Source organism: Rhagoletis zephyria, unplaced genomic scaffold, assembly GCF_001687245.7.
Source record: "Rhagoletis zephyria isolate East Lansing unplaced genomic scaffold, Rhagoletis_zephyria_1.1 Rzeph_scaffold_00048, whole genome shotgun sequence".
Taxonomy (NCBI): Eukaryota; Metazoa; Arthropoda; class Insecta; order Diptera; family Tephritidae; genus Rhagoletis; species Rhagoletis zephyria.
The window spans coordinates 304216-329928 of record NW_016157132.1 but is presented as its reverse complement, the minus strand read 5'-3'; the positions used below and the strand labels follow the sequence as shown (position 1 = coordinate 329928).

The window sequence follows — 25713 nt, the reverse complement described above, 5'->3', positions numbered from 1 at the left end:
TGTTTGCTTAATTACCTTGCAAGGTTGTGCCACTTTTGTAACGAAGTTTTTAGTAAGTGTATGCAAAGTTTTCTAATGAGAGTGGAATTAGTGGAAGTAGTGCAAGTGAAAAAACCTTATTAAATCTTCACACGCAAAATTTTTAGTTCACTTATACTTTCCTTTAAATACATTTATTTTACAACTGGATTATAAAACCATAAAGCTGCTTGAACTACATTTGTTTACAAATGCAATGAATAGCTGTAGTTGAAAGTAAAATTTTAGGTAGCAGACCATAATCAAGCCATCAAGGAAAAGTCAACTCTTGTTAGGAAGCTATAGCCTCGTTGTAATCAGCGGAGCTCTGGGTACTTCGTAGCGGAAGAAATCGAACGCAGTGTTCCGAGCCTGGCCCCAAACGGATACTTTTTTACGCACATCCCTCCAAGATGGGTAGTCTCTGGAGTAAGGGTCAAATAAACATCTTCACAGACGGATGGAAGCTGCATGAGAGAGTTGGAAGAGGTGTCTACTGTCGTGAACTCTCAGAAGATCTCATGTTCAGACTGGCGGATCTCTGCAGCGTCTCTCAAGTGGTGGTGGCCATTGTTAAAGAGGGAGCAAATTGGCACCAATGTATTGTCGACTATCACAATGACACCACTGGAAATTGAAGGACTTATAAATGGGATATACTGCTAACCATTGAGGTCACCACCTCGGCCAAGGAGGGAATAGGAGAATCGTTGGCAGCCCGCAGCCTGCTCCTGGACAGATGGGCTCACGGTCAGTCAGCGAGTGCTGGGCGAAAACCCCGGCAAGCAAAGTTGTCGGACCCTTGAGGCCGGTTGTTGACAGCAGGCGGTAAAGGGAGCTTCTGCAGAAGGCTAAGCGACATCTCTCGATTCTTACAGGTGTACAACCTGTACATTGCCCTTTAGGAACTCACGCGGTCCGAATTGTTATCGTGACGGATACCTACTGCCACAGTTGTTTGGAAGGCGAGGTGGAATCATCTCAGTTGTCCGGCATTCGCTAGATTTAGGCTTAAGAACCTCGGTGCGCATTTCATCAGAACTCCTGGAAAGCCCTCCGGAGTTGGCATCAGCTGTATGCGGAACTTTATTTTAAGTACCCAGCGCTTTTCTTAGTTTAAGACAGAGAACTTGTAGTTACCCATTTGCGGCTTATTGAAAACTGAACCTTATGTCTAAGAAAAAGTCCGCTCAGTGATTGATCATGACTTTGCTTTGCTTGACAATGCTTTTGCAAACAGTAACTATTTTCGAATAGCCAATCTTCTAAAAGGTCTCTAGAAAGGTATGGAAATCATCGGAATACCCCAATAGAATCTGCCAACCAAATACACCCCAAAGGTTATTTGGGTGCGAGTATCGTCCAAACTATGTCTTAGGACAAATTTCCCCGAGTTGACAAAGGACATGTGGAGTAACATGTCAAATCTGCCCGATACAGTATCATTAAGGCTCACTGTCTTATGGCAGCGCACATCAATAGAGTGTACTTTCCGGCGAATGATTATTGTCGCAGCAATCGTAATGACGAAGACATCGAGAAAATTGAACTTTTTCTTTCCCACGGCCCAGGTGTGGCAAGACTTAAGTAGGTGGCAGTATCACCTTTTAGTACTTTTGCAGCTGTCTGGCGGACTTAAGCTTGACGAAAATTGCGAACCCTAACGATTCATTAGAAAAACTAACTGGCTATTTTCCTAGTTAAACGTTCCGATGCAACATTGAATCAACTAAGTGACATAACAATAGTCCTCTTTGGCCTAAGTGTGCCTCCAACTGAGACGCGCATAAGGGCAGCTAAAACAATCTAACCTCATTTAACGTATAAATAAAACGTATTTACAAATTTTCGCCATTATGGCTTCACTTACAATAATACGATCTAGTTTCCTTATCAATCCATTCCTTATCGTTTGCAGCTGAGTAGATATTACGCTCAACACAGACACATCGATGCGATTGAATTCGTCAAAACAACCCCAGGCACCGCATTGCGACAAACCGGACAAAATTGTACCCACAGCGCGGAAGTCCATGCCTTCACCACAATTGGTGACAACACACAGCAGCGCCATAGCCTTTGCCAAATCTTTAACGGTCTCCGTTTTACCAGTGCCAGCAGGTCCAGCCGGCGCGCCACCCAAATTCATAAGCAACGCCTGTGTTATCGTCAAATAAATGCGATCCGTTAGCGGCGTGATGACCAAACGCCCATTCAAGCCCATATATTCATAACCATATTCGAATTGGCCTGAACACTGAACGACATACAGATTGTCGTACAATTTCAGCCAATAGAAACGTAATTGACTCTCCCAACTGAATTCGCTTGCGTCCAAAATGTTATCACGCACAAAAGCCTCGATTATATCGCGTGCGTGCACATCGATTGTGGTGATAGTTTTGAATTTGAGACGATCGTTACGGGTCAAATTTGAGCGCACCTTAATGACCAGCTCTTCGATTTGATGATTCTGCTTTTCGAGGAAATCCTTCATGGCTCGCATATTGTGATGATTGGTAGCCTGGTCGAAAGCCTCCTCCACCTCGGCTGTCCACCACACAAGTGAAGCGGCAAGCCCCACCATGCCTTGATAGTTCAGCATCCAGTCGGGCCTGCAGAGGCAGGAGAAAAAAAGGAAAATCCATAAGTAAATGATGTGCAATTGAAATAAAGGCGTCGTAAAAATGTGGAAGAGCTTAAGTGAGCAGCGGATGGTAGCGCATTGCATTCATTTGAATGAAGATATGTATGCACGTACATATGTGTAGAAATGTGTGTGCTACGTGAGAAAAGAAACCAAGAACGCCGTTCGTTCGCCAGCCAGCTGCCTGGTTGGATGGCTGATGGGCGAATGCGAAGCATTCGATTCCGGCTACTTGCTGTGATATTATGTACTCTCAGCATAATCGCTGGTAATAAAATGTAAATCGCACAAAACGACAAAATTATTCATTGTTGGCAATAAAATGTTGCAGGCGGTGCGCTACCGAAGATGACAGTCTTGGCAGCACAAAGCTTAGCGGCGACACTTACAATGGTGACAAGGAGGAGCGCAACTCCAGCCATTACGTCATGCTCAATTGGACAGTGTAATAAAATACTTTCCAAGCTGCTAAGCGCTTGCCTTCGCCCTCCACCACGTCCGAAAGCAAATAGGGCCTTCAAGTTCGCACTGCCAAACTGTGCAGCACGATAAATGAGCCGAGCGATGAGCATTTCCACCCAAAAGCTTACCTTGTTATTTCCAGATCAATGCCAAAGTCATAGATGGCACGCTTGGTGATGAAACGATTTGAGCGTCGCATCTCATCCAGCACGTCGCACATCCAGTTCTCAACGCGACCCTTAGCGCGCACTGTAAGAGGCAGGATCAAAAGTGATTCGGGGTGAAAGTCGATGAAGTTTGAGTTGGGAGTGCAAGTGTGGCGTATCGACAATGTCAGTATTGAACCACAATATTATAAAATCATAAATAATAACAGTACAAAATCAAAATATACTTGGCAACAAAAACAAGCGAGCTGGAGTAGCAAAAGAAGCCAACAAGAAGAGAAACGCAGTTATTTTAAGGACAATAATAAAAAGAAAGCGTAATAAGCAACAGCAGTCGTGGTGCCGATAATCATCTTTGGAAATCGAAAACAAAATTAAAATTCTCGAGTGTACGCGAGGAGATTGGCGAAGCCGAGGGTGGTGCGCCATTTAATAGCGCGGTCAGTGGCGGAACTGATTGTGAAATAAGAAATTATGGATATTGTTGTGGCTGCACCGTGATTTGCATTGAGTTTGTGCGAAGCCAGCACCGCCAATTATCAATGTTCGGGGTAGAATAACCGTCAAAGGACATCCGGATCATTGCTACAATTAATTAAAAGCAATAAAGAATACAAATAAAAAGAACTTTCCGATTTCCGACATAAAAAGTTCAATTTAATTTTGCCAATTCAGCGTTCATCCACTGCAACGAACCAAAGCGATGGGAAACAAAGAGAATAAGTTGAGGGTGATCAAATCGCTTGTGTCGTTTTAAGGTTTTACGAAATAAGTTATATTTAAAAAAATAGAGGAGAATAAATATGTATAAATAAATAAATTCAAAAGTTAAAAAAAAAATAAATACATAAGAAGAAAATAAAAATAATTAAATTAAAAAAAGTAATAACAAGTTTCTAAACAATAATGGAATTTAAAAGATATTTATTTTAAAATATAATTAAAATAAAAAAAGAATGACATAACAACTAAATTTAAAAGAAGTAATAAAACAAGTTTCTAAAAATTAAACGATGTTATAAAATGTTTCCTTTTAAAATAATACAATCGAAAAATTAAAAGAAAACTGAATTCGGAACGAAAAAAATAAATTATGAAAAAATAATGTTGATGATCAAATACATTTTGCACCGCGGAGAGGCAATGTTTTTTGGAAGAAACGAAATAACCATAATATAATTAACTGTAAATTACGTGCTATTAAAAAAAAGTGTATGTTTCTTTTTACAACAATAAGTTAAACAAAAAATAAAATAAAAAGGAAAATGAAATAAAATAAGTTCCTTAAAATTAAATGAAACTAAAAAAAGTGTTTTAAAATAATAAAACCTAAAAGCTTAATTAATAAAAGAAAAGGGAAATGATTAAGAGAAAGAACAAATTAAATGAAATTAAAAATATTTTTCTTTTAAACAATAAAATCCAAAATTAAAGAAAATTAAAATTAAAGGAAATTAGTTTTCTAAAAGTCAGGTAAAATAAAAAACATTGTTTTAAAATAATACAATCTAAATATTAAAAATAAATGAATTTGCAAAACATTTAACAAGGAAATAATAAAATAAGTACCTAAAATTTAAGTGCAATAAATAATGTTTCTTTTCACAACAAGGAAATCTAAAAATTAAATGAAAATTATCAAAAAAAAACATTATAAAGGAAAAGAAGATAAAGTAAGTTCCTAAAAATTAAATAAAATTAGAAATAAATATTTTTAAAATAATCTAAATATTAAATCAAGAATAAAAAATAATAATTAAAAAAAGAAAAAACAAATGTAAACAATAAAATCGGACGCCTATTACCGTAGGTATTTGAAGAACGATGATGGCTAACTATTTTAGCGACACGATTCCGCAAGACTAAGGGCCAAATGCACAGAACTCCGAATCAGACGTTAACTGCTGAAAATCTATAGTTAACTGCCGATTCCGAGTTCACTATGCATTGTGAATTTGGCTGCCTATGGAACTTTATTTTGAGTGCCCAGCTTTTTTTTCCTTAACTTTGTATGGTTATAGGCACAAATCCAAATCGTTTTACTAATTCTATTCACGTGCCATTTAAATTTAGCTTTTGCCTAATATCTAATCTTCTGTTTGAGGATCCATCACTATTTTTTAAGAATACAATGCAGAAATCGAAATATTAACTTAAAACCATAACGATCTTTCTAGAGCGCGAAAATTTATTTATACCTAAGCGTTGGAATATTCTGTTTCAGGTCAACGGTAAGCGTTCGCTGTGCAAGTTAAAAAAGTGACAGGGACTGGGAAATGTTATTTGGAATGTTCTCTATCGAATGTGACTAATTTTTGTAAGTTTCCTTCAAATTCTGTCAAATTGGTTTATGGTCGCCTAAATCATTCACCTATGTGCGTTGACCTTCATTTTATGATTTCATTTTTGTATAGTATATATTTTTATGTTTTATTTATTTTTTTTCACTTTGATTATTATTTTTCACTCGTTCTACCACACCTTTTTTATTACCCTTATTGCCATTATTATTTTGTATATACATATATATAATTCAATGTAGTGGTGCTCGAGCAATCTACTGTAGCAAGTCGCAGTCTGAGCAGTCTGAGCAGTCAATTGTAATTAAGTGTGGCTCAAGCATTCGCTTTGGTGGCGAGTCGTTTTACCCAGCGATTTCACGTTGGACAATATCCATTCATACTTACCGCTATGGCGGAATTCCATCACCTCACCCTCGCTGGATATCATTGCAGTCACGATGGGCTGATCCGAATTGTCCTTGGAGAAGCGCAGTGACTTAATGTTATCGTACATCTGTGTGGCGGGTATATGAAAAGAAATGAAGAGAAGAATTAAAAAATAAAAAAAATATTATATGTATGTATGTATGTGGTTTGTGCCAGCAATGGTGCATTAAATAAAAAAAACAAACAAAAATAATAACAATAAATTGCGGAGCAGGCAACGTCCATGAAGGATGTAGTAAATCAGTTTCTCGAATATAAAAACTTAATAACGAAAGTAAAATCGCATTTATTGTTCGTTGATGCGATATTAAATAAATTTGAAAAATTGCGTAAAAACAATAAAGGAGCTAGACGCGCGTGTTAAGCGCGCAAACAAAGAAAGAAAATGAAATTAATCAGATTCAGGTTAGTATACGCGTACGTACATATGTACATTCATAAATACATATACATACTTATATGTTTATTAGGGATGTTAATTTTTCAGCATTTTCCAATGCCGGGATTTTCCGAATGCCGTTATCACAATACCGGCATCCCGGGATTATTCCAGGCATTCAGATATGCATTACTTTTCAAGAACTTAAATCGAAAAAAATTGCTCTTATATTGTTTGAGAAGCTCTCCTACCATAAACTAAATAATAAATAAGTGGGTTTGAAACCCACATTTTTATTTAAAGTGACATTTTTATTTGTTCTCTCTTACGTCAGGATTTATTTTAAAGGAATTGGTAAGTTCAAAGATATAATTGATTCCAAAAATTGTTTAAAAAATTCAATGCGATGTAAAATAAAAATATGGGTACCAAATGCAAGAAGAAATCTGTTTAGAATTTAAAAAAACTTAAAATAGTTTGGATTCACAAGGATGAATAGGTAATTTTTCAAGCTGATAAAGTTAGAAGAATGGAATTCGAGGATGTTATCGAGTTTATACAAGTTCTTAGCATATAATTTTTTTTGAAAACCAAATATTGGGAGATTTCAAGGATACAATCCCAACAAGCAAAATAAACTTAAAGAAAGTTTTTTTTAAGTTTTCAATTATAAACATTAAGCTTACAAAACGTTGATTTTTTGTTTATAAAACGCTTGAAAGTAAGCGTAATATAATCGAAAAGGAACATTGGTTATAAGCGTAGAAATATAAACTTGTAATAAATGTTCAAAAGAAAGCTTTTTATAAGCGTAAAAGTGTAAACTTATAATAAAGGTTCAAAAAAAGTTTTTTATAAGCGTATGAATATAAACTTACTAAAAATTTTCAAAAGAAAGCTTTTTATAAACATTTTTATAACCCTTTATTTAAAGATATTTCATTAAAAACTCATACATAGATTGCTTAACATCTAGAAACTAAACGAAATGCGAATTTTCGGCGGACTCATCTACAGTCGCGAAAATATAAATAGGGAATAGACATTTTAGCATACAAATTCACAATAACACATACAAATTAAGCATAAAAAAGTTAATTATTACATCTTGTTGCGTGCTTTCAATTACTTGCGGTTATTGGCAAATTGGAAAAGCGACATCGATGCAGCTATATATTCCGCTTCATCGCCGCCATTCTCATTGATGAACTTTTCTGAAAAAAATTTAATACATTTTTAATTGAATGTTAAACTAAGAAAGGATAAGGGGAACTCATCATTTGAAGACTCGAATGCTCCACCGATTAGCGCAGCGGGTCCTGGATTGGATTTTTTTTTACCACATTGGTTTTATTTAATTTTTTCTTTTAATAATATATTTAAAAAAACGTAAACACGTCACTTACGATTGAAAAAATTTTATATTTACTACTTCATGTCGTTGGCATTTACATTTCATTTATAAGTTTAAGTTATTTATAAACATTCGCTCTCAAAACTTATTAAAGGTTTATTTGAAAAAACTTTTAATAAGCTTAATATTAAAAATGCTTATTTAACGCTTATTATAGCAAACTTAATTTAAGTTATTTTTAAAAACGTTTACTGAAATGCTTGTTGGGATTTTAAAAGGATATTTTCAATACTTACCAGTCCTTCTGCACCAAAAAGCTTTAATCTGTTTAAATTCTACAGGATTTCCTCTTTAATTTGATACCCATACTTCTTCTAAGCACATTTCTCTGAATTTTTTAAATCATTTTTGAATTACATCTGTCAGAGTGAAAAACTAAAAACGCAATTTTACTATATGTATTTGGCCCATGCCTTCACGAATGTGTTGATATATGTGTTTAAAATTTACTATCGCGCGGTGTTATATGTATAATGAGCTAGAAATTTAAAAAAAAATATTAATTATTAAATAAAAAAAGGAATATAGCCAATACTGGTCAAAAAAATCAGTTTCTATTATTGCCATCAGTGCAAATTACAAATCCCGAAAATCCCGGGGTTATTTGCCAAGAATCCCGAGATTTTTGGAATCTTAAAATGGCCGGGATCCCGGGAAACTCCTAATGTTTATACACACATACATAAGTATGTATGTGCGTACCATGGTTGAATGCCTAGTAAATAGGCAACATTAACGTCAACATGTGGCTGCGTAACGTCACAAAAATAAATGCCCAACATATTAACGCATACAAGTTCATAAACAGCAACATTAACTTTTTTTTGGCGTCAACCAGATATATGTATGTACACATGTACACAGGCTATGGTGATACATAGTTATTCATTTATATACATAAATATATGCATTTTCATAGGACAAGGAATAGACAGGCACACATCATATATACATATACTTATTTATAAGTATGTCAGAAGGTGTCGGTAATTTGTTGGTGACATATGCTTCAGTTGAGTTAATGCTCCCTACAAGCAATGAAGAAATTACGAGAAACGAGGTAAAATGTTCAAAAGCCCTACTTTCTTCGATTTCTTATCTTAAATATGCTTAACAGGTTTAGCTTTCGTAACTTATAGACTTCGCTTATTCCGTTTAGATCCTAAATTATATACTGTGCATCACTATTGTACTACACGATACCTGTAGGTAAGGTTACGTTACCTTCTCTGTGGTCCTAGTAGTTTTCTCACAAAGAGCTTAGCTAATACTTAGCTTCGCCAAGAGTTAGAATATATGTAGACACCGAATTGAAATCTTGTTCGTGGTTCTACGTGGCTTAGTAATTTGGGGGATAGTTCCGTATGCAGAGGTCCATGCATGTGTGGAAAGTTTATGACCGACATTCTTCAGAGAGTAACCTGAAATAATTCTTTTGAATGCGGTTTAAGGAGCTGTGGTTAAGCGAATACTTAAGTTCAGGCTCAAATTTTGCACAGAAGAAGTGAGCTAAAGCTTAGGAATTTGTATTGAATATCTAGTCGGAGCTTAAGCTCACTTTTTTGCTTGACGAACCTTGGTTCCAGATTCAACGATAAACGAATAGTCATAAATCCGCATTTAGGCTGAATACCAAAAAGTCGATGTGACCAAAAATAACGACTTTAACGCTAAGAATATTTGCTAAAACAGTCTGAAAATTCCCTATATACAATCTATGGAGATGACATTTGATAAATAAAATTTGGAAGATAAGCATAGTATAGAGCATTTTCTCTGCAGACGTCCGGACTTCGCCAGACTGAGTTGGTGTACTTTTGAGCCGGAAGATTCATAAGATGAGAGGAGTAATGAATTCCCATACCCATTTGTCGCCCCAATTCATCATATTCTCCAAATCATTATTCAGACGAATGAATGGAAGAACGCCCTATCTCGATTGCCGGTTCGAATACGCCCTGGCGTTCTTCAACCAAATTATGTAAAACGGGGAGCTTCATCCACATAAGGATGAAGTAGGAATATAGTATTCTGCGCTCACCGTTAAGAAATCGAAATCTATTATAGAGTTATAGTAGAATGAGATATGTGAAAAACATGTGAGATTTAATCTGATCGCGATGGGATTGAGCTTCAAAGTTTCCAAAAAGTACGGCCTGCTTCACCCAGGTTTAGCCTCTAAACTATCGGATTATTTTTTTTTAGTAAAATACATTTACTCAACTTTGTTTTTTTTATCCTAATAAATTACTTTACGATGGAAAAAGAACAAATCTTTTGCAAAGGGATATTCCGGAAGAGAACTTAGTACTTAGTGATTTTTAGTAAATACTTAGTTACTTAGACAGCGCACTGCCAGAATAAGAAGAGATAGACCCATTAAAATGTATACTTAAATGATCAGAACGGCGAGCTGAGTCGATTTAGCCATGTCCGTCTGTCTGTCTGTCTGTCTGTCCGTCTGTTTGTATGCAATCTAGTCTCTCAGTTTTTGAGATATCCGAATAAAATTTGGTAATTTGGGTGTATTTTTATAATGTATTAATCATTTGTCGGAACCGGAAGAATCGGACCACTATAACATATAGCTCCCATACAACTGATTGTTCAGATATGAGATTTTTCGTTATAACTTCTCCATTTAAGTAGCTAGACACATGAAATTTTGCACTGTTGTCACTTATTATCAAAAGAATACTTTCAGTGAAAATGGCGAAGATCGAGTCACTACAACCTATATCCACCATACAACTGATTGTTCAGATATGAGATTTTTTGCCATAACTTCTTCATTTATGCAGCTAGGAACATCAAAATTCGCACCGTTTCCACTCATTATTAACAGAATACTTATATTGAAAATAACAAAGATCGGGTCACTTTTACATATACATACATTTTACATACAACTGATTGTTCAGATATGCGATTTTTTGTTATAACTACTCCATCTATGCAGCTAGAAACATGAAATTTCGCACTATTTTCACTCATTATCAACAGAAAGTTTACAGTAAGATTAACAAAGATCGGGTCACTATAACCTGTTTATTGCCCCCATACAACTGATTGTTCAGATATGGGGTTTAACTGTAAAGCTCCTTTATTTGGACAGCTAAAACCGATAAATTTCGTAAGCTATTTTTTAAATAATAATACAAAGTCTACTGAGAAAATCGTCAAAATCTATGCTGTATAATCTTAATCTCTTGTACCACTAATTGTTCAGATAATAGTTTTTGCGATATATGTATCTCCTTTATGTAGGAAGCTAAACCCATTAAATTGTGTTACCGGTTTACGTACCGATCACACAGCAGTGAAAATCACTTAGATTGGTGCTATATAAGGTATATCTTCCATACCTCTGATTGTTTAGATAAGATTTTTTATATATGTAACTCCTCTATCTATGTCTGCTGTGAATATATAATTTTTTTCAAATGCATTAATCTGTTAACGTAAAATTTTCAGATGCTCATGAAAGGTATGGAGCCTTCGGCATCGCCGAAGACAGCGCTGCTCTTACTTGTTTTTAAATAATTATTCAGATATGGTTTTTTTCAAATATGAAACTTATGTTATTTTATCTTAAATCCTTTTCTAACTATCAGCGGACCATTCCTTTAAGAACGTACTTTTTTCTTAAGTTCTGAACACATTGAAAACGACGAGCTGCGGACCACAGCTTCCAATTTGTTATCTTCATTATCAAAACGCTTTGTCGATGACGACATGATTTTGTTGAACGCGACAGCGACATCATGAATTTATATGAGTTCGACATAAAAGAAGAGGAAGAACCCTATCTGTCGCCGGAAAAAAAGAAATAGATCAAATCTGGACACAACCACACCCGTCGCGTAGCCCGGTCGTCGCCGACAACTCTGGCTCTGAAATTGTATAGAAAAATTGACAATTTGTCGCACCTGTCACTTTTATGAAAAAGGCCCCTGGCGGTTTAAAATTTTTAGTTTTTATGTAAGCTGTCGACCGTTTAATAAAATAATCTTTAGCTGCTCACTAAGTTTCAGTAATCGCTTGAAAGAGTTAGAATCTTCAAAATGCTGGCTGGGTATGTGTAAGTAAGTTCGATAAGCACCCTGCAAAAAATTGTGCGAGTAATCTATAACAAGAGTATTCCGAGTTTACTCTCAATCGGGTACAATCGGGCATTAATTAGTCGCAACCAGTCTCATACGGATATAATTGGAGATCAATTAGTCCCCGACTCAGCTCTAAAGGGTACTATTAACGAATGAATGATAAGTACATACGCACTTAGTCAATGAAACCTCATGTGAACAAGAGTACACGCTTAACAAAACTGAGAACCACGGTTCGAATCGCAGCTGGCGCAAATTTTTCTTTATTAAAAGCGACTAGCCGCTCTTATACCCGTTCGAGAACAATTAGTACCTTCATAGGATAGCTCGAACAAAAGCGAACAGTTCATTTAATTCAAAAAGAGATCAAAAGTGGTATTAGTCGTATGTTCCCTTGCAATAGCTCCCTGAGTAGTCATGGATTAGTCGCATATTTTGCAGGGCATGTATGTATGTAGTTATGAATGTGTTTGCATCATACATACATACATATATATGTATGTTTATGTATATTGTACGAGTATCCTTCATACCTTGATAATGTGATTTTGCACAGCCGATGGTTCGCTGCTGCCCAAAATGGAAAGCAACTCATCCGTGGAAATGAAGTAAAATCGCGGAAATATACGTCTTTTCGATTCCAAATATTCGTTTAATGACTTCTGACAGTTCTCCAAACCGATGCCGAGTCCTTGAATTTCGGGCAAACGGCCAGGCACCGAGCACAGTGGCACCACCAATGGATTCTTGGCACAGTCAACCATAATCTGTGAAATGAAATACAGAAACAAAAACAAATGTTAAGGAAAATAATACGGTAGTATGTGAAATTGTTGCACGATTAAAGCACGTACATATGTATGCATGAAGAAGTATAAGAAGGTGATGGAAAAGAAGAAGGAAAGCAGGGTGAGGGAATGTGCAAAATGAAATCAAAGTAAATAAATCACATAAATGTGCAGTGATTGTGGCAAATGTGGCAAAAGTAAGTGGCAAGCAAGTAAGCAAACTCGGCAAACAGACGAAATGTAATATCAAATACTACTTGGCACAAGGTTAATATATGAGTTTGATTTCAGTTAAAGGCATTGTGACAGTTGTGGCAGCGTTGTTATATTTGTAACTATGCAGCATTTGGTGACGACAAGAACGTCAACATTTTGGCTGCTAACAGTTTTACATGCGAATAGGGGTGAAGATTTGTTTTACACTCAACAATGGCAAATGGGTTATAAAGTGAATTATTATGTATAGAAATGGTGAGTCCTCGTAAAAAAAAATTAGGAAAAGTCTTTAATTAAAGAAAATATAGTAAAGCTATTCGAATGACACTTTGAGCGAAACAGCTGATCTCGGTTTGAGTGTGAAAGGTATTAATATACCCATTCTATTTGTCCGGAGAAATCAACTATCGATTCAAATGTTCGACATTCGAAATTCTTTTATATGTAAGAAATTGCGCTACAACGTCGGCAATACAATTGCCAAAAACTAACGGTAAGTCCTACTTGCTTAGCTACTTGCTAAACTAACTTGCATTTTTTTATACTATGTGAAATTTAATTGGCTACAAAACTGCAGTCCTAGATTTTTTTTTTATTCTCATAAAAAGTTTGAAATTTTGATGAACATTTGAAGATGTACCTAGATAGTTTTTGTTACGCAAAAAATATCATGATTTACTATTGGTCTTTAGAATAATCTGTAATATAGTGAAATTCAATGTTAAGTAAAAAACATCAGGCAAGAAAATTTTGGTTGTGAGGGTTTTTAAAAATTTATATTTTTGAAAAATAATTTAAAAGTTTTAAAATTTTCACCAAAAAAAACATCTAAGGATTTATTGAATCGATATTTGGTAATTACGGAACACTTTTGGAAAATATTGCCCTTCGATTTGGAACAGAGGTGGCGAGTATTGGTAAAAATTTAAGTGCCACTTTATAAAAATGGGCTATTCTGCCTTTAAAGTATCCCAGACAGCTAGTGGATTGGGATTTTCCACGCGACTAATGTCGCATACCAACTGGAATTCTAAAAGCAGAATGGTGAAATTCGAACCAAAGGCTGTCTGTAGAAATTTACATAAAGTCATGGAGAAAAACTGCCTTGCACGAAATTATTAAAATAAATACCTACATATGTATGTATATCTTACCTAATTATTAACTGAAGATTGTGGAGACAAACGATTAACAGATTTGAGGAATTTATTTTCGTATAACAACTTTATGCGCTGCTCTTAAATAATTTGACAATGTTGTTGTACTGTCATTAAAATTAATTTCTCTACCACACTTTTCACATTTCATTTAAGTTTTATTGGCAATTTTTTTTTTTTTTAATACGACCAAACAGCACTCCGCGCCCCTGTTGGAATATCAGTTTTGATTTGAGAGACGCCACTGCACATAAATTAAAAAAGTCTAAGAGTCGAAAGTCGAAGTCGACTTTGCCATCCCTAGCCGCATTTGGCTCAAAGAGCCGCGTTTGCCCACCGTTGCTATATTTGATTAGGTTTGCCACCAGTTCGGAATGTCGTACCGATCGAACTAAGTATAAACATATTCTGCCTTATCCTGAGTTTCACCTGAAAAAAAAAAAAATTCACCCCGAAAGTTTGTCATCCGCCCATAGCAATATCATGGAAACCAAAAGTGAAAAGTGAACCGGTTCGGTGAAAATGAAACTCATGATAAGGCTGATTTATACAAAAAGGAATTTTTTGTGAAGGTCATTGGATTTCTACCGTTCTTTTGAATTTTAAACATGAAAGGTAAAGTAAAAAAAAAATACCTATCCGAAAATGTGCGTAGAGCGAAAACATTTCATAAATCTTATGCGGATTTCAATGTACATACCTAGAACTATAGATGTGTTAGTTCGTACGAGATGCTAACACATACCTTCGCTAACATTTCCACGGTCAGATGTTAACATTGTTGTGGTTCGCGTATTCCTTCCTCAGAAACTTGTACATATACATATTTGTGTACATAGATAATAGGGTGTTCGGCTTTCTAGTTTTTTCCCGAAACCGGGTGTTAAATTTTTGCTTAAACAATCCGGTTTATTCGTTTTTTGAAAAATTAATCGTAACTTCAGTTTTTCCAAAAAATGTTGCCCTTCCACGGTGCAAAATGTGTTTGATCTTACCTAACCCTGTTAAATTGCGTATATTTGCCTAGCTCACGTATTTTATAATATTGTCATTTTAAGCAAACATTTGATTTCCTGAGCAACCAACGCTTACAAAGCTTTAAAGGACAGAAAATTTTCCTTTTTTGCCTTACAAGAGTGTGACATGTGAGAAATGAACATACAATTCCTCACCCACCCATTGCCGTTACTTTAGATTCGGGAACGAAAAGAGAAAGGGGAAATCAAAAGGCAACATTTTTTGGTAGAAATGAAAAAATCATAAGATTTCAAAAATAAAACCGGTGGAAACCGATTTGGAAAAACCGAGTCAATCACACTAATACATAAGTACATATTCGGACTGTAAGTACGCAAGAATAAGCTTTCACATGCCATTGTGTGCTTGGGTGATGTTTTGCATGAGCATTAAATTCAGCGTTAAGTAGCACGACGCCACGTTGTCGACACACGAATAACACATTGAACATAACCACCCATGTACATACATAAATACAGAGCACTTACCATACCACTCAGTCATAGTATATATTCGCAACATTGCCACAAATCACCATAGAGTTCAGGTATCAAATTCCTTACTATTCCAAGGCAAGTGTATGTGTGCGAGTGTACGATTTTATTTCGCAGATATATATTCATACTTAAGTACATATGTATATGTATGGGTACATACTCACCCTACGATATGCTTTGTCAATGTCATCGAATTTCTTTGCCTCCTCTGGCAATTGTGCACGAATATCACCGCCAATGAAGATGCCCTCCAGATATAGCCACTTGCGTTGCACCACCTGCCACTCGTCAATAATTTCACCGATCAAGGACAACAAGCGCTCCCATTTATTGACAGTCTCCAGAAATGGTCCAATGAACCTGTCAATGCGATAAATAAGGTGAAATATGAATCAGAATAGTTCGGTGAAATGAAGCAATGTGCTGCCACACTGATCCGATGATGCCTTAACTAATCAGCAGGAAAATGTCATACAAAATATTCTTGTGCGCATCGTTTGAGCATTGTCACGGTAACACTTGCGGTTGTCGAATGATATTGTGATGATGGAAATTGTAATTGAATTGAACTAAGTATGTACTACGCAGAATTGTAAACTGTGTGAATAAAGCTTAGCATTTGACACAGCTCTTTCAATGAAATATGGAACAGGAAAGAGGGTGACAAACTACACAAACCAAGCACATTTGTATATACACCATTACAAATATGAATATTTTCCTTGACATGCAAAGCATTGTTAGCTCACATAATTACAGGACATCACTAAATAATTACTATACGATGCAAGAGACACTAAGAGAGAGCGGGGTGAGCCGCTTAACCTTTGAAGACTTACTGTGAAGCACCCATTGATTGTAGGTTAGTTGCGTTATCCTCCAAAGTCAATACGATTTCTTCCACTGAACCCAATGTATAGCCACGATCTTCGTTGCCTTTGTAATGCTTATGCACCTTGAAAGCCATAGTAGCCCAAGTGTCTTCGACTGCTTTGACGCCACGTTCAATGGCCAACTCTTTGATGGCATTATTTAGAATTTGCTCAGCAATTTCCTGTTGCAATACAAAACGTGAGCCGATTAATATTTAGCAGCTAAATTAAGCAAAGTTTAATTGTATAGGTACCTGATATTCGTGCAACTTCATTGCAAACATGTTCTCTAGTGTGAAACGCGCTGGCGCCATATCGAAGTGCTGGCCCGTCTTCTCCATCAATTGAATCCAATGGCGTTCACGCAGTGCCTCATTCTTTAGGCTGACCATAAGTGGTACGGTATTCTTGAATTGTTTCATACTCAACTCGAGCATTTGACCAGAAGGTAGCATACGAACCTAAAGGAAGGAAAGGAATTACTTACTAACAAATGAGCCAAAAATAGACTTTAAATAAACTTTAATTTAGACTTGAGATTTAAATTATTCTTAAGCCTGTATCACCGTTTAAAAATGTGATTAATAAAACCGTACTGAAATACGTATTGTAATGTTATTCTCAAGACAATTTTTATTGCTATTAAAAATGAGATACAAACGACGATTGTTCCTTGTTTAACTAAGAGCCCCATTTACACTGTGCTCACGTATTGATACTGTAGTTGAGAATATTTTAAGCCCTTTGAGGTCGTTTTTTTTTTTGAATTTTTATATGTTTATATTACATTTTTTAGTGTAAAGTGCGAAAAAAGTAGGAATTTCGAAGAAAATCGATTCTCCTGTTCCATTTAATAAATGGTACATAATAAGAACTAGTTTAAAACAATTGTAGGGTTCCGCCAAAACAAAAAAGTAAAAAAAAAATTTTAATGTTATAAAAAAAATCACAATTAAAATTTCTTTATTGAGTTTCTAGAAAAACCTTGGGTATGCAGTTTTACAGATCTTTGAATTTTAGTATAGTAAAGTGCAAGACGAAGTATCTCCCTTCATCAAACAAGAGAAAGTGGCGAATTTCGTTTACTTGGGAACCGGCTTTTACAGACTGAGGGGAAAATGGAGTAAAAATAAGAACCAACTAACTCGATTTAAGTATATGGAATCTAAATATTTGATTCTTGAAATAAGAATTTCGTACTCAAATCAAATTTGATGCTTCTTTATTATCAGTACGAGTATTTTATTTATTTGCGTATCGGAGGTATACAATAATCGTTGATAGGGACGTATGGACAGTATTTCAAAGCTGTCAAAAAGCTTTAAATCTTGTTGGAATTTTATGAACCTTCGTGGCCTCCAAGTGAACTCTTTGTAGAGCTGCCCGTTTAACCTTTTGGGATTTTAGAACTAAAATGATGTAATTTCAAACATAATACACTGACTAAATTGTATGTAAAACTTGACAAAGTCTCTTCAAAATTGCAAACTTTTTAATCAGAATTTATAGAAAACATTTTGGTACGAAGTTTTCAAATTTTTCGCTATTTTATAAAACATAACAAGTTTAGATACATTTAGTTTAGCGTTTTTGGTCTACCTCAGTTAAAAAGGGGCGCATCGAATTGTGACACAACCATATAAGCATTTCATAAATTTTTTATTTCCATTCAACTTTTCATTCATACGCCTAATTGTTCGATTGTATATTTCAATTACTCCAAGCAATCTCAAAATTACCAATCACAAATTGCACAGCGCACACATTGCATCATGACAGAGTGGATGGACTTGTTATTGGCCTGACTAAATTAGGCCACTGCAAGCCAATAAATAATCAACAGTGTAGTGCTTATCGCTGGCAACTCTCAGGAGCCTCAAACATCGTACTTCACCGCGCACGCACTCACTCACTATTTATTCCGATTAACAAGAGCGAGTGGGAGAAAATTGATGCAGTGATGCGGGCTTTATGCGCTAACACATGCACACACACACACAACTCAACCACAACTAAAATGTAAATCAATTTGAACAAAATTAAAATAATCAAAATATCGCCAAACAACGGCAATAACAAATACCGCAATAGCAGTACTACATATGCAGCTACATAAAAATATACATACATACATATGCACATAGCCTCAGGCGGCGACCAAACCGGTGTTCGAGTGGCCATTCAGGCGCGAAACGATGACCGCCACATTTGTAATGTTTGACATGTTGCGGTTAGCCATTGCTATTGCCGTTGCATTACCAATGCCGCTTGCTGTAAAATCCACAACGCCGCTCTTTCGCAAGTATGCGAGTATGATCGCTAACATATGTAGGTATGTATGCATGCAGCGAGTGAACTAGGCGCACCACACACGTGGCCCATATTTAGTCACTTGCATAGCTAAATTAAAATTTCTAAAGCTTCCGGAAGGACGCGCGCTCCCGGCGCTTGTAGCCTAGCATTGGCGGGTGCAGCGCTGAAGCTTTCAAAACGAGATTTATTACACCAACGAGTTGTATGATATTTTGCAAACAATTCGCCGTAGGGACGAGTTGATTGCGCCTCTTGCATGTGCCTAAAACGTACTTATGCTTGTATGTAAGTATGGCGAGTTGGCGCTGGCGGCAACTAGTCTGAGTTGTAATAATTCATGTTGACATTGCTGAGCCTACCAACCACAACCATGTATCAGTTGTGCGGGAGGTGATGGTCGATTGTAGGAGCAATGCGACGGGCAACAGCTGAACAAATTCGACCTTAGCGGCTAAGCAAACAATATGAAATGCTAGTGTGTTTTTAAATGAAATTGATTGCGAGCAGCTAGAAAGCGTATTGCTGAAGTAGTTTAATTTAATTTATGAAAGCTCGCAATGTGTAAAGGTGGCAGCAAGATAATTTGTATGTATTTTGAAATACATGTAAAGGTTCAAATAGACTGTTACAATTTATTTGAAAATGGCAATGAAATTAAATTTTTAGTGAGATAACTGAGAAAGGTCCAGCAGTATGAGTTCGGTGCGCTTTACGTTTTTAATTGTTTAACCCTGCTTGAATAACCTACTTTATTTTAAATGAAAAATATTTCTAAATAAAATGCATTTAAATAACAAAGTATACATATCCTGTAATAAAACGCTCGATGGATTTGCAAAAGCTAGCTCGTATTTATATTTTATGGCCTACTGAAGTTTTCATGTCCCGGCCTAAGTAGTTTTCAAAAAAGGGGAAAAAATGGTTAAAATAAATTTCTGATCGGAATTAAAGGTTAAGAAATGTATAGTAAAATTTTAACCCATTATCTCCCGCCTGAAAGGATCGTATTGACCCTTACTTCAAGAACCCAACAAACCCCCAAAAAAAAACAAATTAAAATAAAAAATCAACAAAAAAAAACTTGGCTTTTTAAAATTTTTTTTTTTTGTTTGGCTGTTATTCCTGCTTAGCATAGATTTTTTTACTTTAATTTTGTACAGACTTTTACGTTGGTGGTTGGAGTTTTTGGGTTTTTGGCTGAGAACACCCCTAGAAAAATTTTCCGAAGAATAATTTTCCAGAATATATAAATCCTCTTAGGACCTTCCAAATTTGATTTTTGCGGGGTTTATTGAAGTAAGGGTCAAAACGACCCTTTCATGCGGGAGCTGATGGTTAACGCAACGAAAGTATTTCCCAGGAAATTTTGATGAACTCTGAGCCCAGTTTGTTGGGTTTTAAAATCCGAGGTGTTCCTCTCTCAATTCATCGTTGCCAAAAGCTTCATACGTAAACCTCCAAAAGGCGGTTAGGTAAGGTTTGATTATGCTGGCTAACCATCAGAGGTCTCACATATATGAAAGTAACGCCCATAGCGTGGCCAGACACGTATACGATCCTCGAATCAGCACTTTTCACGCAATGTTAAAGAATATTGCCGTTACTTTAGTGAATTTTGGTCGACACTTTGGCCCTTTGCAGCTGTATCTTACCGAGTAACGAGAGTTTTTTCCTACTGAAGGTTGGACACCCGCAAACGCTGCACAGTTTCCTCGGGATATTTACACTTGTAGTCTTTTGGGGCGTCTTAGGAGAAGCCTTGCTTCCCTAGATTGTTAGCTTTCTCATGACCTCCGACACGCTTGTGTCCTAGGCCCCAATACACCGTGCGACAGGGAATTTTACACAAAACAAAAATCAATATACACTGGTGCTCGAGAATAACGAATGATTTTATGTCCTTACCATTTGTTAAATTGGAAGTTGGTTTTATCGGAAACATAATTTAATAAAAAATTACGATGTTTTTGGAAATTTTGTATGCCTGTTTCTTTACAAAAAGTGAAGCTTCCAATCACGAAAATCGAGGCACAAATAAGAAAGAAATGAAAATGCGCAAGGATATTTTGCTTGAAATATGAGAAGAAAAGAGTGTTACACAGTTGTGCATGGCGTATGAGTAACATTATTTCTTACAAATTTTTCATACAAAAAACTTTTCTGTTATTTTTTCAAGTTAGACTTTTTTAATTTTTTTGTCAAAAAGCAAGAAATCTGGAATTATTAATTAATTTCTCAGAAGCTTTCAGGCCTATCGAACAGAAATGTATGGTACATATTAGAGCTCTAGATACCCGGGTATCGAGCAATGCGAGTAGCTCGATACTCGCTCGAAACTCGTTCATTGCTCAACTGCTCAAATGTTTGTTCAAAATTTTCGAGTTTTTGAACAATTTCATAAACAAAAGAAAATTTGTAAATTGTATTTGTCAGCAGCTGCTTTCTAATTCATGTTAAATAAATTATATGATTAAATAACAATGTAACAATCTTTGCATTATATATCAATAATTTGAAAAATTTAAAAAGTTGCTACCAAAAATGTCAATATAATAAAAAAAAAGATTGCTCAAATTACTCGAAAAAACTCGAACTGCTCGAGCTCATGCTCGAAAATTTTCGAGTAATGAGCATTGAACAAGTGTGCGAAGACTCGCTGCTCATATACCCGGGCTGTTTGAAAATGTGCGAACAAACTCTAGAGCTCTAGTACATATGGTATGGAGAATTTTATTGGCTTTTATTTGCCGTATTTTGTATTGGCTCGTGAGATAAGCGATTAAGTGGAACCAATTTTTTTAAAGCTGAATAACGGTAAATTGAAAATATCTCGAAAACTTATCCATAGAAAAAAATTAACACCATTTTCAAAGTCACCGAGCACATAGGAATTGGACAATGGCATCCATAATATATATATAAAAATATATAGCTTTCTTACAGTCAGCGACGGTAATCGAAATTGTTTTATATGAAAGTAGACCCTTATTGGCCGTCTGACTATCTATGCAAATGTTTATTAGCACCCTGTGTTTACCTTCAACTCTACGCTCATGCGCAGAGACCTTTCGAAACTCAGACGCGGGATTACGTAGTCTATTCGCCCTGTTAAGGATGATGCTATACTACTGTGACCGTACGCTCCCAATGCGAGTTACTACCTGCATCAATTTGCTTTAAGCCTATGTACACACATACATGTAGCCTTAAATGCCTGCCCACGGATAACGGTGATAGGTTTAGCAGTACATAAAAAGCAGAAGCGTTGTGTGGCAAGCGGCCCACAGAGTGGAGCATATACTTTTTAACCGACTTCCAAAAAAGGAGGAGGTTATCAGTTCGTCGGAATTTTTTAATTTTTTTTTTTTTTTTTTTTTTTATGTATGTTACCGCATAACTTTGGACCACGTCAACCGATTTCGATAATTCTTTTTGCATCGGAAAGTAGTTTCATCGGTAGTGTCTCAGAGGTGGTCCCATACTAATCTGGTTGAGATCCGATCAGTGGATCATGAGATATATATCTATATATATATTTTTTATATGGGAGTTGAAGTCGGTTTTTTTTTTTGCTAAAAATTACTTGTTATGACAAATGAACGAGAACAGTCAGTGAAATAAATGTAATGGTATATATTTAAATTCCCAGATGAAAAATTAAAGAAAAATAGTATCGTCGGATAAAAGGTTATCTTTAACATTTAAATTTACTTTCAAAAATAAGAGGTTTTTAATATTTTTAATTTCTTGACCTGAAGAAACTATGCAATTAGCTCTTTAAAAAGTTTAAGGCATATTTTTTTGCTATACTTGTATGAAGAAATCTAATTGTATGGCCGCAAGAACTGAAAAATACATTAACAATTTTTTTTTACAGTTCAGACATTTTCCGATATGCCAAATTTGATGCAATTCAGCAGAGCCCCTTTAAACGAACTGAACTGCATCAAAATTGTCGTATTGAAAAATTGCTGACTAATTGCTTTTGATAATTAGGAAGACATCAGAAATATAATTTTTTAGACCATTTTCAGAGTCACAGTGAATAAAAAATCACCCCGACCTTACAAATGACTTTCAAAAGTAAGATTTTTAAGTTTTTCCCTTTAATTTATCTGAAAAGAGAATGTACTAATAAACTTTAAAAAATTGAAATGCGTTCTTCTGTTTGTCTGATCATCGAAATGGATTCCTCGACAAAATGACAGTAAAAATATATGTTTAAAATTAAAAAAAAAAAAATTGCATTGCATACTATATTCAGCTCAAAAAAAGAAAACTATTGAAACCCCAACTATTGTAAAAGACTAGGTATGTTCCGAACGCTGCATTTCGAAAGCTTTAAAACACTGTTCAAGTTATTTTTCTAGACGGTCTCTCTCTGTATTAGATTTTGTCATTAGAAAGCTAGTTTTACACACTGTGCACAGCACACTGAGATCGTTTTTTGAAGTTTGGTGAACATACATATGTATCTTCAAAGAAATTGAACGGGATACTCAGCAGGTGGGGTTTTCACTTGGATTACTTTTTAAAGAAGCCAACTAAATCTTTTAGCATAGCAATGGCCGACCATTAGTCAATTGTCCAACTTCGCATCACTTCTAAACTAATTTAAAGATAGTTAAAGTCTATAGTGCCCTATTAGTATGCCAAGCTTTTCTTTAGGGAGGCTGTTTAGATGTTGGAATCTGTTCATATTGTACTCTTCAAATATCTGGCACAATCTCTGAGCTAGGTCAGCCACCGTTATTGCAGGGAAATATTTCCACGAAATCCCCACAGTTGTATCATCTTTATTCGACATCATTCACTTGTCCAAATAGACGGAGATAATGGCGCATCCAGGGTTAAGGGGTCTTTGTTTGCTGAGAGGGAGAGCTCTGTTTTTTTTTACCAGATAAACTTATGTATATACAATATGCGTAGGCATACATCGAGAGCTTTTAGACGTTCATAGAATTCAGTGCAATTGGAACAAAAAAATAGTTGAAGTACCCTCTTAGTTTTCATAATATTAATTAAGTTCTGAAGTAAAATCAAATGCGGAAACGGAATACCCAGGAGTCATCTCAAATGTGCTGATGTGTGGTTGGGTAGTCAACTTCTCCTGAATGCTATTGCACGAACCAAGAACTTAACCTGGCTCCTAAGGAGTGTTATTTATTACGCATAACTTGTTTATGGCGGCCATCGTTCGTATCACCACTTATTTAAAAGAATTCATAAGGATATTCAAAGGAGCAAATCAAAAGAATGCCATACTCCATTTATTATTTATGTATGTATGTTTAACGCACCTCAGACCAATGTCCTTAACCGAACTTATCGCACTTGCAAAAATAAGTTGTGAACACTATTGCTTTCCTACCGCCTCAAAATGCAGTCAAGTGGCAAAATCCCAAGTCTGAACTACTCATATCATTCGCGTGGAAAAAACTTTCGACTTGCTAAAATTTATGCATAATAGAAATTTTATGACTTCGAAATTTGTTTGGCTTGTGCAATTAAAAAAAAAAAAATACTTCCGTTGTACAACAAAGTGCAGGAAGTTCAAGCGGAAACTGCTAGTAAAGTGCCATAAAACTTGTTAGGCAAGTAAATAAATCAATTTGTCATAATCAGCAGAGAGTAGAAATCGTGTCAGTGCGTAGCAGCCAACAACGTCGCCGCTGCTGCTATTTCGGTGAATAAAGGATTATTTTTTGTTGGCAAAATTACAAACGCAACAAGGAACACCTGAATGTAAAGGAAATAAACAAAAACACCATGTTGATTGGTGAACAAAACATGATCTACGGAATACTTAGAGTAAAACTTGGCATCTATTAGCGGAAAGGGCTTTCGGTAAAAGTGGCGATGACACAAATTCAGCTATAAAGTATAGAAAGTTAATATGGGGTCATATATTACGGTGTCAAAATTAATGCGTATTGAAATACAAATTTATAATAAAATATGAATTTTAGTTGTGGGAAAAGAAAATGTCTATCTTTTGTGGTCACAGTTAATATAGACAACGAATTTTGTTGAAGCCATGGGTAATGGAAATGGAAATAGAAAATATAGTTTGAACTCCTACAACGTCTTGTATACCAAAGTGGATATTTTTTAAGCCTAACCTAGCACTTACTAAAGAGCTTTGGTATTTTTTTACATATATAATAAATTCAGGTCGAACATTCTATATTAAGATCAGCATATAATCGACTGAGTGGAAGATCGCCCTTTCTCAGCTGCCGCTACGAACGCGCCCTATCTCGATATAGATTCAATACATCGGTAACTGAGATATGACGTTCTTGAACCATTTCCTGAGAAAGGCCATTCTTCGAATAAATTCTGAAAGTGCGTTTTCGACCATTTTCTGACATAGGGGATCTTCCAATCCGCCGTCGTTATCATCTTGAGGAAATAATTTTCTTTCTAATATGAACAAGTAAGAAAGTCTAAGTTCGGGCGGAGCCGAACATTAAATACCCGGCGCAAGTATTAAATATATGTTTTCCACCTTTCCGAAAGCTACCGCTACATGATAAGCCGGGGTGCGAAATATTGCAGTTTCAAGCATTTCTGAAATTTTCCTTTATATGAAAAGCGGCCGTAATTTTAGTCCGATTTCAACAATTTTTATTGGTTTGCTTTTATGTTGCAAGCATAATAACCATACCGAGTTTGGTACAAATTGCTAGAACGGTTAGCGAGATACATATATATATCCATAAGTGGGCGGTGCTACGCCCATTTTCCAAAATTTTATCATAAGCGTATTTCTTGGTAAAGAATTGATGCAACCATCAATTTTGAATAAATTAGCTTTAATATTTACTGATTTATCGAAGATTTTGTATTTCTCGAAATTACCGTTATATGGGATGTGGGCGTGGTTATTGTCCGATGTTAAGAATTTCCGGCCATTTGGTATGCAGTA

At 35.6% G+C, this 25713-nt stretch overlaps 1 protein-coding gene across 1 annotated transcript in view; it reads right to left on the bottom strand.

Moving 5' to 3' along the window:
- Dhc98D (Dynein heavy chain at 89D) overlaps window positions 1–25713 on the bottom strand; it is a 154703-nt gene that overhangs the window by 89811 nt on the left and 39179 nt on the right. The window contains exons 17-23 of the mRNA XM_017622557.1: window positions 16724–16930; window positions 16437–16651; window positions 15762–15957; window positions 12456–12689; window positions 5982–6090; window positions 3256–3376; window positions 1889–2633 (exon numbers count right to left, since the gene is read on the bottom strand). Coding sequence (XP_017478046.1) covers window positions 1889–2633; window positions 3256–3376; window positions 5982–6090; window positions 12456–12689; window positions 15762–15957; window positions 16437–16651; window positions 16724–16930 — 1827 coding nt within the window. The remainder of the gene's footprint in view (window positions 1–1888; window positions 2634–3255; window positions 3377–5981; window positions 6091–12455; window positions 12690–15761; window positions 15958–16436; window positions 16652–16723; window positions 16931–25713) is intronic.